The sequence below is a fragment of the Rhyacophila brunnea genome, unplaced genomic scaffold (assembly GCF_057557595.1).
Source record: "Rhyacophila brunnea isolate RB1 unplaced genomic scaffold, BYU_Rbru_1.0 scaffold_19, whole genome shotgun sequence".
Lineage (NCBI taxonomy): Eukaryota > Metazoa > Arthropoda > Insecta > Trichoptera > Rhyacophilidae > Rhyacophila > Rhyacophila brunnea.
The window spans coordinates 23886745-23907834 of NW_028232848.1; the positions used below are offsets into that span (position 1 = coordinate 23886745).

A 21090-nucleotide genomic window follows, 5' to 3' on the forward strand; every position below is an offset into this window, starting at 1 on the left:
ATAAAGTTTTATTGAAATGGACTTACATTTACATGAAATATATTATTATGAACAATATTATTCACTGGATGCATTGTAAAAGCTGCATTACCTATTGTATACATATATATAAACATTATTTTATGTGTAAAATATATTTTTAAAAAGCAGCAAATGAATTGCATCAAAACCTTATCGATACAAATCTCATTTAAAAACATGACCATTGAAAATAATATCCGATAGCTAAATAAAGCTAAGAGACATTTTAATCAACAATCGATAATTTTTTTTAATGATTTTTCAATAAGCGAATTTTAATATATTTTTTTTACCAAAATCATTATTTTAGTTAAAAATAATTGTTGATATTTTAGCATTAAATTTTAGAGCATTAGCCAAATATAAATATTGGTATTTTAGCAAATTCAATTAAAAATAGTACACAATCCATAATTGCAATAATTATTATTGTAAAAAACTATACTGACTTGTCGATCCGAATACACTAATGTGTCGACTAGATTAGTAACAGACTGCTGCAAATATAATTACTATAAAATGCAATAAAAAATAATTAAATGCTTGAATAACTATATACTCATTATAAAGCCTTGTGCTTCTGAGAAAGCTATCTACAATTTTAATTTAACTATCTAATTGCAATAATTAATTAGCACGAAAGAAAGGTGTAAAACTATAAGGCGCAAAGCCCACAGAGCGTGGCAGGGCGATGACGGTGTGACCACTTACACAAAATACAATGTAAACTAACAGCACAGAGCCCACATTATGACCCGGTGGGACCATTTGTGGTCCGAGGAAATGGCACATGCTTCTCATGCTAATAGTCAGTCGTCTTGGAAAAAAATTAACTTTTTTGTATGAATATAAATATACATTTGCATTTAATATACTTTCTTAGTTAATTAAAAGCAAATATTTGATATTTGATGATATTACGAGTCAATTGTGGAATTTTGTTGGCGGTCTCATGCTGTTATGCTATGAACATGCCATGTAAGACCTCTGCCAGAGTGAAGACAATTCCACAGCCTTGCTGCGCTGCATTCTGTGAGCTTTCCGCCTAAGGATCATGTCTATGTTACTGGTTAAGTATTAAACTGCTTTTAAGTACATAGTGATATAGGTACAAAACAAAATAATGCTTTCTTACTATGTGCCCGTCCAATATGGTTTATATTCGTATTCGAAGACTACATTTCATATTCCTTTTACAAGTTTTATTCTGTTCGATATTATTTTCTTTGTATAAAAGTTTTTTTAATATTATATTGATAATTATGATAATATTTTGATTAATTTAATATTACTGATATTACAACCGAGAAATTGCAAGAGTGTGCCGAGAGTATTTCGTTATAGGTACAGAAATAGGTTGTATATCAAACAAAATCCAAAATATATTATGCATTCCCAATATATCAAACAATAGTCTCTTACGTCAGTGACTAGTGTGAACATAGCTAACGTAATTGTCAAATAATGTCACCAGCTGTCAAAATAGCCTCACATTAGATAGTTTAATTTAACAAATCAATAACTAACTAACTAACAATAACACCCTTAAACACCCGATCCCGCATAAATGCAAAAAATATTATATTACGTTTACACTTGGTCCCGCATTACTGACGGTTGCACGGTATGTAACTAATTGTCACACGCTGGTTCTAGATTTATCACTTGAGTATTTTTTTCATTATTACCTTACTCAAGAGCGTTTCATTCGCCGTGACCATTTTTTGTGTATAGTTATCATGATTTTATGGCCTTCTCAAGTGGCCATGTTTATTTATTGTTAGTTTTCAGTCCATATATATGATAGGTGAATACTAACAGAAGTCACACGGTTTAAGATTTGACATTTGAACACATATTATATTATGTTTATGTCATGGTTTTTCAAATTTAGAATGTACAGTATTTTGTTTTGTTTCATTATTATAAGTGAAGCAAACACAATCATTGTTAATTATTCATTTCTTCCTACATGCGTATTTTTGAAATAACTGTTTATTTTTATCAAGGAAGTGTTTATTTTAACAAATTATATTATGCTTCCTAATAAACCTGATGGTGCACGCCACATTTACGGGTGTATGTGTAATTTTTACGCAAAAATGCCGGATGCCTAAGTGTTACTTTCCAATTTCCAATAGGTCATAAAATGCACTAATGAACCCCTATTGCAATCTTAAGAATGTCTCAAAGACAAGACTCGAGAGAAGACTTGATGTTTCTAGATATACAACCTATTTCCTGTATCAGAAATGATATACTAGCTTAGGAACATAAATTCACAGGTACATACTATAACATAATTTCAATTTTAAATAATGAATTTGATATTAGGAATTAACTCACTCCAAAATCAATGTCTGTATTTAATTGTATATAAAAATTCTTAAAATGGTTAGTGTCATTAATTTTACAAACTGTCATAGATTCTTCCTCTCTGATATTACACGTTTTACACCCTCTTGGGTTCAATATGATTTATTTTTCTAAATTTTTGATTTAAAAGATATATCAATTTATAAAGGTTTGCTTTATTCAAATGCTAGTTAAATTATCACTAAAATAATCATTTTTATCTATACTCCATTTCGTTCTCTTACAAAATAAACTCACCAAATGCAATTTTGGTCAAAATTGAGTTAGATAAATGAAAATGAAATCTTTTACATTCTCATCTATCTATAATAACAGTAAAATGGACAGAGATAAATGATAAAAAGTTTTTTACCCGAAAGGCCAGATGCAATGTCCAATATTAATGCTTAATTTGCCTTAAGCAACTGTGACCTTCTCCGATATCGGCTGGTTTAACTGAAAGCGACACGATACTTATGAATGACAGCCAGTGTGAGCATAATGTGATGTAATGTGTTATTGAAATTATTATTCTCAGAATGCAGTACTGTAATGTTAATACAATCATTAAATTAGGTATTTAAAGCATATATTAACTGCGGAATTATAATTATTCAATTTCTATTTTGCAGTTTTGTGTTTGAATTAAAAAGTAGGTTCTAATGGATTCAAGCTCTGTACTATTCCATTTAAGTCGTTTTTTGCCACCCGGGATTCGCCTTTCGGCATCTTCAGGCGTCGTGTACACTCACCAAAGGCAAAAACACACTGACAACGAACACCCTTAACTCTACCTTATATAATAAATCAATACAATAAAGTAGGTAAAAACTCCATTACCTACCTATTTAGTCAGAAATTACAACAAAAAATACAATAAACAAATTATGAATAGCTGAAGTGAAAAAACCTAATTAGTAAAAACCCTATCTTATTAATAACAATACACTGGACAGCATATCATTATAATAAATCGTCAAACCTAATAATAGGTCAAAATTCTTTATAACAATAAAAATACTACACTAAGAGGTGTAAATCGTCAATTCTAAGAAAAATAATTAATCGAGTTAACTAATGAGATATTAGTCTTTAGGCGAAACCCAGGTCGCAAAAAACGACTTAAATGGAATAGTACAGAGCTTGAATCCATTAGAATTTAAATTCAAATTCCATCAAGTACCTTCGGTCGAAAGTATTAATATTAATATTAAAAAGTAGGTATTTAATGAAGTTACAGGAAATTGTAATTTTAATGATTGTAAAATGTGACATTGTAAGTATCGTGTAACTAAGTTACTAAGTAAAGCGTAATTATCATATGTTATCTTAACCATGACATTTATGCATCTGGCCTTAAAACCTTAAAACGTGAGATATTCAAATAATCAATCTCTTTGCTTGTGTATGTTTTCAAAATTTTTTATTTGGTTTGGTGAGATTTTGTTTAGAAGGGGACAATTTGATATGCCAGCCATATATTGTAATCTTAAATAAATAATGCTCTTTTATCAACATATTACATAATAATATTCTTATTAACTTTTCTACAATCTCTTTCCTTCATTCTATCCATTACATCACCCTAAGGAAATGGAAGGGTAATAATATGTTGCGTAGTTATTTCAGGCATATGTCAGAAGACAAGAATTACATAGAGAGGCACCGAACATGATAATCACAAGACACTAACTACCTTTCCAAAACAACTATTTACCGAATTAATAAGTGGGACATTATCACAGTACAATGGGGACAATCAGCTCCAATATCCAATAAATCTACAACGAGGCTCACATGAAAGAGGGTTGTCAGATCCTGAACACCAAGTAAAGCATAAAAACTGCAAATTATTTTAGTGAATGGAATATTATTTCATTCATTCATTCGACCATGTCCGATCCTAATAGGATCATATGGGCCTCCACAGAGTGGAGGTTTGTATTGACAGATTTTTGTTTTACGAGAAATGGGTGTCAGCCACTTGCTCAACCTATTAGGTCCATACTCTGACTCATATACAAATTGAAAAACAATATGTGTACTTGCCAGACCCAGGATTCGAACCTGGGACCCTCGACTCTATAGGCCGGCATTTAAGCCACTCGGCCATCGTGGGTGTAGGGATAAATAAATTTATTGCTCTTAATATGTATTGCCATGCGGTATGACTAAAAAATTAACCACGTGGCGTGGATGACACAAACGGTCCTAATAAGAAAGACCATAATGACACAAACGTCAAGAGAGGCTGAGTGTGACCGACTGATTAGAGAGAGCGGGATAGAGATTCCTGGAGGATGGTGGAGCAGACGGCCATGGACGTGAATGGTCTGTAGCACCAGATTCAGTCAGTAAGCAAACACACGATAACCACTTGTTGTCGGTGTAGACGGTTGTAATGACTCATAAGTGAACATCCCATCGGTGTTTTTAGCTCCAGGCCAGGTGTGCTCGATAGAATCAAAGTGCATAGTGTTTGGGTATGGGGAATGTAACAGTGGAAAGTGATGATTGAATACTTTATACCCAAACCAGGTTTTTTTGTATCCACACCTGATCTTGAAATGGGATGAATTTAGTGTACATAATACTCACATTCATGTTAGTAAAAGATCACATGGCATATGAAAATGCAGAGACTGCGCTGGATTGGCCACATGCATAGACGCAGGAGGAGTTACCTGCAAGGGCAAAAGAAAACGTTGACGGCCGAAACTAAGATGGCTGGACTGTGCCACAGGAGATTTAAGAATGCTTTGTCAAAACATCTGGAAAGTGTTGGTGCTGGATCGTCCAAGATGGAGGAAGTTTTTGTAGTGTCATTAATGATGATAATACTCACATTCAATGGAAATTATATATTATTATCATTTCCTAGTCTATCACCTTTGATTCTGTAATATAATATACATCTTATGGGAGTTTTGACTTATGTATATTAATTTAAAATTTACCATTCTTAAAATGTTAAATTCAGATTTATTGGATATTGAATCTTCACAATAATAATAAGTTAAATATCTAACCATCAGCATAATGCTATTTTACATCATTTAATATTATACCTGCACCTAAGATCCAATGTATCGTATGTCAAAAAAGAATACTTTCGGGACAATGCAATTAGTTATTTTTAGGCGCTTAGTATAATTGGATTTATGACTTTATGGTTTTGTTATGAACTCAAAATAAATGGTCAAATGTTTCTGAAAGTTGTAATAGATTATTTTGTTATTTTCGAGTTAAATATATAAGTGATTCTAAAGGCATTAATGTATATAAAGAAAAATAGTTGGCCAACAAAAGTCACTTTAAACCATGTGAAAATCGTTGACAAAGTTGACTGTTGGAGTCGTAACTCACATTTGTCAATGAATAATGTGAGTTTTGTCATCAAGGCGTTTCTAATCAATCAGAGAGCTCCATTTCTCATAATGTGCTATGTGTCTGTAGCCTTAGGAGTATTACATATTTTAAAAAATAATGTAAATTGACTCATTCACTCATTAATATTCAAAGAAGTTCAATAGTTTTCTTCTGATTACAAAAAATAGTGCTCTGGTGGTTTTTTTTATTATCTCAAAACTTGATTTTTGGAATAAGTGAGTTATGACTCTAGGCAACTCAACTACAAAATCTGTACTTATTAACTTACTATTTAAGACACATTGGATCTAAGTTGCAGGTAATAGACATAAATAATCACGGTGACTGTATTAAGGTGAAGATAATATTTACAGTGATAATATTATCTGGAAATACATTAGCTGTAATAAATAAAATTATGTGATGCGTAACAACTACTTGTTTAAAACTGGCGTTTGCCTAAATCTTATACTACATAAAAGAGATAAAAGGAGCTAATTTGATTCTCTTACAGCGATGAATGATATGACTATATTATTGTGAATCGGGTGCAATTGGAAGAAGATTATATCTTGTAAAACTTATATTATCACATATTTTGTTAGAAGAATATGTTAATTATTTCTAGATATTTAGGTATTAGTTTAGGTTAATTTACATGTGATCATAAGAATACAATATTATGCATAGTCAAATTTTAAAATTCTCAAACCATGTTTTGTTAAAATCTTTGTTAAAATTTATATATTATAGATTATTTTTAAAACCCATTATTTTCCTTTGTTATAGTTTTATTATATTGAAAATCGCATTTCTATTTTAAACATGGCCCAGAATTTTTTTCCCTATTTTTGAGAATAAATTATTGTAATATGTATAAGTAAGACATGCATAAATTTGATATAATAATAATTAAAATCGCTTAATTAGATTTTTCAATAACTATAATGTGATTATGTTAATATGATATTCAAATTTTCTTAAATTAATATTTTCAATTGTAGGTAATTCCACAAAAAGAATAAATCGAGTTTATTAAATATTCTGTATATATTATGTTGGTAAGCTATAAACTAAATTAATGCGTTATTAAATAATCAATTGTGTGCTTTGTTTAATTAACTATTGATGGGAAAATATTTCATTTGGTGTAGGTATCAATTGATAACGGATTCAATCTAAAATACTCTTAATATTATTAAATACCATCAATGAATATGTATTTACATTACGATATAACCAGTTTTACGAACCATGTGCAAATGTTAATTTGATGACCATTTATACAATTATTATTATTTACTTTTAAACAAACAAAAATGATAGACAAAACGTAATTGTTGAGTTGAATATTTAAAAGAGCTACGCGCCAACTACAGTCCTACCAACTTATCTAAAGAACGGTCTAAAATGGAATTACGAATGACCATATTGATGCCATTCAAATGTTAGATTCTGTCCATTTGTGGTCTTGATTGGGTAGTTTTAGACAGTGGCTCCCCAATTCCATTCTTCAGAAAAGTTTGTAGAGTCTGTATTCAATAAACTGGCGTACATGTCACACGGAAAGCATTGTGCCATCGCGTTCAACTGTTGCAAGTTTTCAATGGGAGGGAACGAGATGAATGCTGAACCGGGAGGAAACCGGCACGCCAGCTTATAAAAGACAGACTCTAGGTCTGTACTCTGGTGTGTTTGTATTTGAATTAAAAACTCTCTTACATTGAAAACAATAAAATCTTATTTTGACAGTACATAATAATATTGTCATTGTCAAAAAGCTTCTAACTACATTGTACATCGAAGAAAATTGACACTTGTCTCATTTAAATATTCCATTCTACAATAATTATTCAGGACACTGAGATTACAACAATGTGACATTTATTATAAAATAGAGAATTTAATAAAAATAAATTTGTGCTAAAAGTATACATATAAGAGATAATGGCAAAACACACACATAGGCACAAATGCTTTGATATATTACCCGTCATTCTTCTCACAACCGTGTGAAAAATTTCACCAGTAAGCTTACGCTTATCTTAGAATAGCCAATCCACGAAGATCACAACAAATATTGGCAATAAGTATTGAGTGAATAAAATTATTTTATACTTAAGAGAAAATTACTGTGTACAATTTATTATCATTCATAAGCCAGTGACAGTGACAGACCGTGACTGTCGATATTATACAACACTCTTATTGGATGCGTAATTTTTAAATTCTCATGGACGCTATGTTACACTATACACACCTTTAGTGATGAAAGAGTTGTATTAATAATATATAAAATAATACATGATTTTGGAAACTAAAACATATAAATTATTTACCAATATAATTGTATGAAAATATAACATTACAATATTAAATCTGGGCCATGCAGAATTAAGAACACAGCAATTGATATAGTAATTATAGTCATTCGTGTTATAAATAGATGCTTTTCTAGAAAGTTTGGGTAGTGCATAAAGATAGAGTAGAGATTAATATTTGTTTTCTTTCGAACAACTCGACTGGTCTTTTGTGTACAAACATTACACACAGAAAACCCCAATTTACCAGGAATAAATTGGGTACTTTATGGGGTTAACAGCACACCATGAATAATCCACATTTTGTAATAATTACAGTTTTGTTGAAAATGGTTTTGATTGACATATTATGTGGGTATAAAATATAGTTTATAAGTATAGTCTTCTATTTGCGAATAATTAAAATTATGACTCGTCTGTTTAGAGAGTTTGAATAAAACTTTACCCATGCAATTATGCAGTGGCAAAACTCGAAACTATGATTTAATAATTACCATATTATCTAAAATTCATTTGGATACAAGAGTTTTCTAAACACAATACCTACAAGCCAATTGCCACATATAGCGTGAATTGACGTATTATTTCATCCATAAAGTAATGAAATCATAATATGAGAAACTAAAGACACCTATAAATACTGTGAATATATCTATCTATAAATTTAAGTAACCAGAGTCAAGTCAGAATGACAGAACAAACTGCCACACATTTAGTGACGTTCTGTGCGAGCAGACAGGTCATGCGTTGCTTAGATGCAGCTGCTCACTTTCAATTTTACTAGATAAATATTGTAGGTCAGATTTTCATTGCGTTAATTAAAATAATGACATTTAGTAGGGAAAAAAATTACATACATCTTCTTTTCTTCTTCTTTCGACCATGTCCGATCCTAATAGGATCATATGGGCCTCCACAGAGTGGAGGTTTGTATTAACAGATTTTATTTTTACGAGAAATGGATGTCAGCCACTTGCTCAACCTATTAGGTCCATACTCTAACTCATGCACAAATTGAAAAACAATATGTGTACTTGCCAGACCCAGGATTCAAACCTGGGATCCTCGACACCATAGACCGGCGCTTAAGCCACGCGGCCATCGTTGGGTGCAGTAATGCATACAAAGTTGGGTGCAGCCGTTTGACACTCCATTGGGGCAGTATTTTACTTAGGGACATCACTGCACACATTACCATAATATACTATATTGATCACTGTTTAAATGTTTATTGTTATTATTTCTGTTCGCTATAATTATTAAGTTTTCATTCATGAGCACTTTTCGTCAATATTATTCATACTGAGTTGAAAAAATAAAATTGAAAAAAGTGAACTTGTTCATGTTGTGCTTTCAACCACCCATTTATAATCAACACAGAGAAAAGCACCACTTCTTAAATATGTAGCTGATATTTATAATTTTAACATTCATTTTCCTTCGTAAATAACCTTTAATAGATACATTTTTACCATAATTTTCTTCCTTACTGTCAAGATTGAAAAATTTTCTATTAAGTACATGATTATGTTTTAAAGATTGGATAAATAAATAAAAATCTTAAAGGTTAGCTTTATATACAAAGATACAAATTAATGTCCAAATTTATTGCCTTTCCATCTTCTTGATTATTACTATTTATATTATTTACAAAGTATATTTACTAGTATATTGAGAAATGTACAATACATTATTGGAGAAGAACAGTTAATTATTGTGTAGTTGATAATAATATATTCAACAGTAATCATATTTTATTGCACTAATCGTAACTGTAAATTTTATAAAATTTTGGTCCGTAGATACCTATGGACCTGTAATTAAAGCCTTTTCATTATGCACTATGATTGCGAAACAAACAAAGTAATTATATTATTAATTTAACCTGAATAAAATTCAACATGCAATTTTAAATCTTTCATCGCATAATATATTATTAATTACAATAAATTTAATGCAAGTGTACTTAGAATCATCGCCCTGCAAAATTATTTAAAAAATAATTTGCATCTGGCGTATAATTACAAAATTCATAACGCTATTGTAAATGCACCACATATTAAGTAAGGTTCGTTAGTTTGGACGGGTAATAAGAAATAGAGGCAAATTGATACGACAAAAGCTATATAAAGACTGTCGGCGATAGCGGTCATAGATAATATACAAATTAGCCCCGCCTACTTATTGCGCATGAAGAAAAATGGTAACAGCGCACCTTACTCTTAATATGGTACCATTATAGCCGAGCGTATAGAAGCCTCGATTTAGTCAAGGAATTCAAGACTCTACAAAAATATTTTACCTATTGAGAATTTCAAATAATTACATTTATGCAATATTAGCAGAAACAAGTTGCGATTGCCGGCTGTTATGCTAGGCCTTGCGATATGAAATTTAATGTATGTTCAATAATTTTTATATATTTTTTCAGTATTTCTGTATTCCCTGTTACAATTTACAGTTCCCTGTTATAGAATAATAATAATAAACAACATTTAAAAGCTTAAAATAAAATTGCTTTTAAATAAAAAATTCATGGATTAATTACTATTAAACTATCATTATTAAGTGAGTATTAAAAGGTATTTACAATGTTATTGTTTCACCTAGACTGTCATCATCCAAACTTAATTAATAATCAGTTGACAAAGAAACGCTAAGTACAATCATTAATGATATTCTTCACATCTTATAAACGTGTGTGGTCGACTCCCGTGATTATGATCTTGCCAGGGTTAATGTCATGAATTCGGTAACCATTACATGTTACTTTTAACAGTACAATTTTTCTTTTATGTGACAAATTTAAGGTCATATGACATTATTGCCCTATTCGATTTTATATCTACCGTGTGATTGTAAAAATAGTTACATAGTTACGCTAGTCCTGTAAAAATTGAATGTGCAAAGTATTGAGTGTAGTCATAATTAATATTTTACACTATACAACCATAAAATTATTGTAAGTAAGTTAAATTTGCACCTATTCGGTCAACTTTGCACCAATACGGTCAGCTTTGCACCACTTGTTTTAGCTGATTGTAGATAATATTATGAATGAACCAATGCAATAAGGTGAGTACCTAGAATTGCAAATGTCAATGCATCTTCACTATCAAACATTGCACTTAAAGTGACCATTTAAATTTTAAAAATATCTCTTTTTAATAGGTACCTAGTCAAATAATAACGCATCACAGTCTAAATAAACCCTTTAGATTTTGGTGTATGGGGATTATTATGTTTTTTACGACTGAAAAACTTTGCTCTACTTAATAATATTTAGTACCTACTACTTATATAGTTTTAATATATTTCAATTGGAATCTCAAATACAGGTCTTGAGTCTTTAAATCAAAATTATTAACACAGTTGATTAAATAACTGGATACAATAAGTATATTAGATAAAAAATCAATCCATAGCAAATAATGATTGTTTGTTTTATGTCTGTTCACAATGATCTCACATTCATCTCAATTCACCTCAATTTACATCAAATAGAGAAGTTGAAAAAAACTGGCTGAGGAAATTAAAAAAATCTTTTCACTAAACTTGTAAATTAGCCATAAAAACATATTTTATGACAAAATAATATAGAGATGAAGTTACATAGAAAGGGCAAAAAGTGTATTCATTCACCTCCTGTGGTATCTGAAATCCATGAATACTATTAGATACAACAAGCAAAAATATGATCTTCTTGTGCCCTTTTATATGTTATAATTAAATTAGAGCTGCAGGTACTTTACAAATTTGAAAAAATGGTGTGTATCCAAAATGTTTAGACTATACCGGAATGATTTCTTAAACATTTTATGGGTGTATCTTTTTTGAGATATTATTTTCACTAGCGTACCCCATTGTGAACATAAAACAACTGGATAAATGGAAACTATCATAACATAATATGCGTACATATTGCATATTATGGATATGGGTGTAATTTTGAAAAGAAATTGAACCACAAACCCTTCTTTACTATTGTCTTACACACGGTGTAAGCATACCTTATTTTGAGAAATGCTGAGAAATCGGTTCATGATAAATTGCTTGAAATCCCATTATCAGGAAATCAGAAGGGATAATACGTATAAAAGTTGCAGTAGGTACTAAAAACATTTCTTGCATCATGAACATACTGTTGACAATAACAATATTGTTTACTGCAGATTACATATTTACTGAATCACTGATCCCAGTATAATGTCTGCTTTCAGTGATACCGACCGAAAGAGAACGTCGGAACGAAAGAGATCGACAATTATAGTGACATGTTTAAGTTTCATTTCGGAAATAATAGTGTATAAAATGGCGCAATTTGACCCCACTTGTGCAAAGTTGTACACATAACAGCTAATTTAACATAAATTAGGATTAATATAGACTATATCATGAGAGAGGATAGATTTTATGAACTAATTTAATGATGTTAAATATTCATCGTTTGGTGATCGTTTAAAATGGTTTTCTTATAATATAACAACATGTCAATTGATTAAAACTTTTAAAACTTGATCTGTAAATAAAATAAGAAAGAGATACATTAAATCATGCGATATGCATTTAGGCAGGATCCAATGTAGATATTGGCTCGTTCATCACGATATAATTTCAATATGTTTTGTTAATAATAATTATTATTAATGATAATATTTAAAAGTGTATATTTTACGCATTCAAATTAAAATTTTCTACACATTCAAAATGCTTTGGAATATATGAATATCCAAATAAAATAAAAAAGAAGGATTTTATACAAAATCACTATAAATAGAATTTAATTTGACAGAATTTTATCAATAATATTTATTATTATTGATGGCAAAACATTTTATTACATGCATATAACATTGCAGTATCATTTCAAAATTTATAAACAAGAATTTCAAACATTAATCATTAAAAAAAGCACACATTTGGTCTTATCGTAAAGATCCGAAATTTGATATCTATAATTTAGGCCTCTTTTGACATTTATGTCAGAGATTTAATATACGTCATTGTGTCAAATTAGACAACACTTTGACAAATTGTCTCACAGCGTAACAGCCCAACGAAGAACATTGTCAGTTTTAGAATATGACAAGATTTTTTAATATAATTTCGTGATGGCAACACAGAAGAGTGACATGGCCACCGGATACTTGATAGCAGGATGTACGTGAATGGCGGTAGCGGTTGAATTTCCCGCCAAAATTTGGGCACGTAACCTCAGACGCTCTTGGTATCGTGAATCTTCACCGGGCGGGTCGAGACATTCGAATTCACAGCACCTTTCGCCGACCCGGAATTTCTTGCAAAACTGAAATATAGTAAAATGTATCTATTAAATCATTGGAGAACTTTATATGGATTTAATGGCTCAATCTATATATATACAAAATAATGTTTGCTTCTTTGTCTGTCTGTCTGTCTGTCCCGTATGCATTCCTATACCATTCATCTTATTGAGATGAAACTTTGGTGAGTTATTGTGTGCACACCCGTGAAGGTTTCTGAATTAAAAAACTATCTTCTTCTTCTTTATTCTATCTTCTTTTATTCGTATGCGTTCCTATACCATTCATCCGATTGCAATGAAACTTTCGTCAGTTGTGCACACACCCACGAAGGTTTCTGAATTAGAAAAACTATCTTCTTCTTCTTCTTCTTCATTCTATCTTCTTTTATTCATATGGTTCCTATACCATTCATCCGATTGCAATGAAAGTTTCGTCAGTTGTGTGCACACCCGCGAAGATTTCTGAATTAGTAAAACCATCTTCTTCTTTTTTTTCCAGTCAGTTTCAATTTCAATTTATTTATTTTTAACATATCGTGGATATTACAAATTATAAGTTTAAGACGTGACAACATGACATTTTGAAACAAAGAAATATAAAACAGTATTACATAAAAAAATAGATAGATCAGTATAGAGATAGATAGTAAGTTATTAAACAGTAGAGATGTGTACATACAAAAAATATAAATTAGATAGGTACAAGGAAGTACACCGGATGAGTTAAGCAGACCCTATCTCTATCTTCGTCTATTCATATGCGTTCCTATACTATTCATCGGATTGCATGGACACTTTGGTGAGTTGTTGTGCGCACACCCGCGAAGGTTTCTGAATTAGTACAACCATCTTCTTCTTCTTCTATTCGTATACGTTCCTATACCATCATCCGATTACGATGAAACGTTTGTCAGTTGTTGTGCGCACACCCGCAAAGGTTTCTGAATTAGTACAACCATCTTCTTTGTCTATTTGTATGCGTTCCTTTACCATTCATTCGATTGCGATGAAATTTTCGTCAGTTGTTGTGCGCACACCCGCGAAGTTTTATGAATTACTACAACCACTTCTTCTTCTATTCGAATGCGTTCCTTTACCATTCATCCGATTGCAATGAAACTTTCGTGAGTTGTTGTGTACACGCCTGCAAAGGTTTCTAAATTAGTACAACAATCTTCTTCTTCTATTCGTATGCGTTCCTATACAATCCACAGCAACTTATTGGCAATAGCCTATGACCAATGTGGACCACGTAATCAACGTTCCTTCTAAATTTTCTTTTTATGTGTGGATCATAAACTCATCTATGCACAAATATTCATAATTTTTTGTATAGATAAATGAACTTGTCAAATTATTATGCCGCGAAAGAATATACAATGTAAAGGGGATGTGACTTAGACTTATGACAAATAGGATTACCCCCGGAATTCCATTCAATTTTTTTACCTCGAAATTTCAGGATCGAAAAATTATGTAGAACAAAACAACAATTCTCCTTCATTCGGAGTATCACCCGAACCGTAATATAAATAGGTCTCACAAGGTCTCACAATTTATAAGTTTCCGTAGCTCCTTTGTCAAAGTCACTGAAGATCAACGAAATGTGTACCTATACAGTTGGCCGTATCGCAGTTCATCGTGAGCTGGTGTATCGGTAATAGATGGCCGTATAGTATTGTGAAAAAAATAATCTCTTAATAAAACACTTAAAAGTAAGTAACAAAAACCACCGAAATACAGAAGAAAATATGTAGGAAGTAAATTAGAAATACTATCATATCAAAAGTAATATCGTAAGTATCAAATCGTAGGTACCTATCAATATGAAATTAATGTTCCTATTGAATCTAATAAAATTGGAACATTATTGTTTGCAATGCTCCACGAACAACGCATTATTTTTTTTTATTTCAATGCTATATGGCCACCTCTTTCCAGTAAAACAACTCACGGTGGACTGTGCTACGGCGAAATGTGATAGTAACCTGAACGAACGGAGCTGTTTGCCAGGGTCCATCCTCACACGGAGCCAATTGGCCACGCAGATATTATAGCAACCGAAGCTAACTTTGCGGTATTTGAGGATATTTGCAGCGTCGTATGGGGAGCGGGATAATCCTGACTCCTCTGTAGACTCATTCATTTCAAATCGTGACACTCAGTATGCGGATAAATAACGTCGGCGGACAGCGGACCCAGTCCAATTTTTTTTTTCTTTCTTAACTTCCTTCTTTAAGCACTACGGTGCATGGTTGCAGCATCAGTCCCGTGCGGCTCCGTCTCGGGACAGAATGAGCACATAAAATCACTTCTTTCAGACATGTTTACAGCGTCATTGAAGGCGGCCGTGCATATCCACGGCTGTACATATATGACGGGTGGTGGTCAATTCGAAAATGTACCGTACGCGAGGTATAGGTAGCTCGTGAGCAACGGTTTAGCGACCACTGGTATATACAGATACAACAAGTCGACGACAATATTATTATATTGTAAAAAATAAGTGCTATGCAGCACTCGAAATGGAGAATTTTACGAACCGGAGCGCTCGGTATTTTTATGAAAATATTAACATAGTTATCTAATTTTATGTGTTTTATAAAAATGAGTGTGTGATTTTTTGTTATATTATGGCCATTCTAGCTCAAATGGTAAAATTATTTTTTTCCATGAGACGGAACGACAATGTTTTTACGACCCGGAACGGCGCTCCGGTGCGTTCCGGTCCATTTCGAGCCCTGGTGCTATGGACCTATTTCACCCCATAAATTAAGGGTTGGTTATATAATTATTTCCTGTGATGATTTATGAAGAAAAATAATAATGTTGCAAACTTACGTAGGGTGCGTCACAGTAGATAGCTTTGCACCACATAGGCTCTGAGTGATAGCAGACGCAGAGGGAGCAAACTCCCGGCCCGGGAACGTAAAGTAGTCCATGCGCGATGCTATTCCCTTGGAAGTCAACGCATTCTTCTTCTATTGAATCTGAAAGTAAACAATAATGTCATAACATTATGATTAGGTACTCGTAGTTTCCAAGATAGCCGTGCCGTGATGACGTATGTAGCAATATAATACATAAGAGTTATACTATAATTTGTACTTTCTTAATATAATTATAAAATACCTATCATATTAATTTACCAAACACAATAACATCTGTACCTGAGAGCCAGTGTATCGTATATCCAAAAATAACACTCTCAGGAAAACACAATTTAAGATTTTTCAGGAGCTTGATATCTATGAACTTTTTCAGCTTTTTGGTTGTAAGAATTTCTGGTTACTGGTATGAACGGATTCAAAAGGTGAATTGGCTGTGAATGATTTGATCAGTGGCGCACCCAGGGGGGGTGGGGGCAAGGGGCCCTGGCACCCCACAAACATGAAAATTATCAGAATGATTTTAAATATTGAAATTGAAAGCCAATAAACTATACCTATGCGCTTAACTATACCTGGAGGCCCGGGGTGTGGACGGCCCGGCGTGTCGGGTTGACCAGATAAGTGAAATAAACACACATCATAAATTAGCTTTAATAGTAAAAAAGTCGCCTGCGGCGCTATTATACTTCATGGCCATGAACATTTTCAATTATATAATTGTGCAATATATTGTTTGATTATTATGTGTCGACACTCGACAGCTCCATTATTAAAGTAGATATGTAAAAAAACGTTAATGTAGTGTTTCACACTGCCTTTAATCTTAGCGGTAGGTAAGGGGCCCGCCAAATATCCTAGCCTGAGGGCCCGTTTCAGGATGTGGGAACCATGGTGTAGGTACACCAAGTGCAATAGACAAAAGGGCGATAAACGAGAAATTAGGTTGTGAAGAAGAAAAAGAGCATATGGGACTAATTTACATTCTCTTCCTTGCCCCCCCCCCCAATATTAAATCCTGGGTGCGCCACTGGATTTGATACTTTAGGTGCAAATCGGTACTTAACTTATATTCTGCAAAATCATACATACGAACACACTGGCACTGATGTACACAGACATGATTTAATATTTTAAAATCTTGATTCCTTATAAAACCAGTGTGTTTTAGAACAGATATTTTTTTGCCATATTGCATCCCTAGTCCAAGCATCGAAAGTGATAAAATAATATCTAATATGTATGTATTGTATGAAATCCATGGAAGATTGCCAATTATTACGATTAAACTATTTTTTTATTCAATGAGTAGCCCACAAGATCGGAGAATGTTAAGCCGGGTACTCATCAGCGAGTCGTAACTGTAACCATTTCAGATGCTGTAACCAACTCCGGATGCGAACTAATTATTTGGGGTCTATACTAATAATTACTGTATTTGCAAGGGTCACAGTTACAGCTCGCTAATGAGTACCCGTACCCGGCTTAAGATTCTGGCTGCACTTTTCAGTGAACTGTAAATTTTACATAACATTATGATTTTGATTTGAGGAAAATTTAATTGTGGCATTTTGAAACGGAAAATTTGTTAATCATATGTGAGGTCAAGTCTCTCTATAGTCCATAGTCAGACCAGGACACAGCAATCGTTTTAACTATTACATAAACAGAGGTAAGTATTCTGAAATAATTAAATTCCTACTTCAATTTATGACTTCGCTATATTATGCAGCGCTGGAAATTGAAAATTTTAACGAACGCGCTCGATAAACTTACAAAAATTATGAACATAGAGTCTGTATTCTATAAGCTGGCGTTCATTTAACGTCGTTCGCGGACGGAAAGCATTGTGCCATCGCGTTCGACTATTAACGATAGGGAATACAGTTCTGAATACTGAAGCGGGGGGGGGGGGGGGGAGGGAAACGTACGCCAGCTTATAGAAGACAGACTCTAGTTATCTAATTTTATGCGTATTTTATAAAAATAAGTGTGTTAGGTTTTTTGTTATAATATGGCCTATCTAGCTCAGACGTTCAAATATTTAATTCGACGAGACGGAGCGATAATTTTGGGGATTGCATGAACCGGAATGACGCTCCGGTGCGCTCCGGTCCATTTCGAGTCCTGGCTATGTGTTTTTAATATACTTATTTAATAAGATCTTTCAAAAATCTCAATAATAAATAAACCATATTACCTAATAAGAAATGTGAAGATAACCTTACACTATAGAGAAGTCTAACTGGACCCCATGCCTACTAATTTTCATACAATCTGTAAAGAGTAAGTAAGATTAAATCTTTGGCAAATAGAAATCAATATAGCTGAACAAATTTCAATTTATCGTAAGTGTCATTTTTACATTATTCAATGTCAGCAACAAATTTGCTAGTCGACAAAAATGACACTTATGATACATACCTATTGAAATATTATGTTTCAGCGATTTTAATTTCCATCTGTGGGTCTATTCTATGCTTATCGACCGCTAAAGTGATAAATATTATCAAACTTAGGGTAGGTTTGTATCAAAATATTAGCACTTATTGCAACAATAAAAACCAGCTTCGTGTAATTATTACAATAAGTGCTAATATTTTGATACAAACCTACCCTAAGTTTGATACTATTTATCAATTTAGTGTTCGATAAGTATAGAATAGACCCACTGGTCTGAGAAGGGTTTCTTTAACACATTTAATAAAAAAATAAAACTATTTTTTATTACTTTTTATAAATATATAGAGTAGATATATGCTTTATAACTGTGTACTAGGGCTTTAGGATGAAAATGATGTAATATTGTAAAAATATTTTTTTACATATATTATTATCTATTTATTTATTTATTACTATTATATCAATACACCCACGATCAGTGACGTCCCTAGACAAAATGCCGCCCCTGGGCAGCGCCAAAATCTCATCCCATTTTTTTTAAACAGTATTTTGTATCATCCGTGCACGGTGTCGTTTCTTGACACCATGGACGTCGAAGGGCAACGGAAGTAAACTAGACATCGCGAACTCAACAAAAAATTACAATCATTAATTAATAAATTTTGTTTCCAACCAGTGAGCTGAATTTATTAATGGAAAGATATTTTAGTTATTACTAAGTTTCGGTAGCTAGTTCTATATATACCAAATGATTCTCCTCGATTTGCCGCCCTTCGAGTAACTGCCGCCCCCAAGCGACGCTCTATCTGCCTACCCCCACGGGACGTCACCGCCCACGATGGCCGCGCAGCTTAAGCGTCGGCCTATAGCATCGTGGGTCCCAGGTACGAAACCTGGGTCTGGCAAGTACCTAGATACACAATGTTATTGTTTTTCAATTTGTGTCCCTATAATCTAATAGGTTGAGCAAGTGGCTGACATCCATTTCTCGTAAAAATAAAATCTGTTAATACAAACCTCCACCCTGTGGAGGCCCATATGATCTTATTGGGATCGGACATGGTCGAAAAAATATATATAATTATGTAATACAAGTGAATATCATTTGATATAATTTTATGCTAGGTAATCAGGCAAAGGGGGAAAAATACAAAGTTATAAAACGTATAAGTACTTCAAATACTGTGAAGTGTACGTTTTATTGTAATTATGTTGAAGCATTAGGCACTTATTTCATATGAAATAAACATAAACTTGTAGTATGTACCTACCTATACTTTAACAAGATTATTTTTCGCATTCTATATAATATTTATTATAATATTGAACTTATTTAAAGTAAATTGTACCAACTCACCTACGTAATATATAATTATGATTTATATTTTAATAATTATGAGTAGCGCAAAGTGTCATGGAAAGGTGTATGTTGAGCATAACGCGGAAAGACCAAAAAAATCGATGGATATGGGGGCAATGTGATAGAGGCAGTCAAACAGATGCCGTGACAGTGGGCCAGACATGTCACGACGAGTGGACAACCGCTGGACGAATGCAGTCATAAAGTGATACCCATGTGCAGTGGCGCACTCAGGATTTAATATTGGGGGGAGCCCAAGGAGGAGAATGTAAATTAGTTCTTTTTCTTCTTCATGTAATTATTTTGACATATTTCCACAATACACGGTGGCATAGTTGTACAGTTTCTCCTAGTTTTTATAAAATTGGAGGCGTAGTGGCGGTAACCGTTGAACGGGTCATCAGCGACTGGCGAATTGGAAGTGATTAACAGCGACCATCCTCGACATATGCGCCTAGTATGCTAAACCATTACTCATTAATATCGGTTGTGCTAATCGCTTCGTCTAGGTAGAGCTACAATATTTATGCCGAATTCCATCGAAAAAAATGTTTTGGAGAATTACAAATATTGGCTTTCAAATTTCAATGTTTGATATCATTATGATAGTTTTTATGTTTGGGGGGTACCAGGGCCCCTTGGCCCACCCCCTGGGTGCGCCACTGTCCATGTGGCATTAAACAAACACAGGGAATCCATAGTTCGTGGTTGTACATGGCTGCGAAGAATTACAGACCGAGAAGAGTAGAATGAGCTAGGGGAGGATCGATCCTTTAATATTCCTAATAATTTTCCATTGAATTAGATATATTATTATCAGCAACAAACTGTCTCGTGACATATCTAGGACTACGGTCAGAAATCTCAATAAAATTCATTGTTCTGGCCTGACTACAAAGGGCTCTGACATTCGGTAAATATTTAGATAGATATTATCAGCTCATGGAAATTCACCGCTGTCTGAGTCGGACACTCGTCACGGTTGACACAATATCGTCATTGATCCTGAGAAACCTGCTATGTGCACAAAACCGTTCACATTGTCTAAGATAGATTAGGTACACTGTCAATTGAACACAACAGGTGAAT

At 32.8% G+C, this 21090-nt stretch overlaps 1 protein-coding gene across 1 annotated transcript in view; it reads right to left on the reverse strand.

The window, feature by feature from the left end:
* The window catches only part of LOC147072858 (uncharacterized), a 23576-nt gene continuing 2486 nt past the window's right edge, over nucleotides 1-21090 (reverse strand). The window contains exons 2-3 of the mRNA XM_085945838.1: nucleotides 16192-16340; nucleotides 1-13371 (exon numbers count right to left, since the gene is read on the reverse strand). Of these exons, the coding sequence (XP_085801964.1) occupies nucleotides 13162-13371; nucleotides 16192-16340 (359 nt within the window). The 3' untranslated portion in view covers nucleotides 1-13161. The remainder of the gene's footprint in view (nucleotides 13372-16191; nucleotides 16341-21090) is intronic.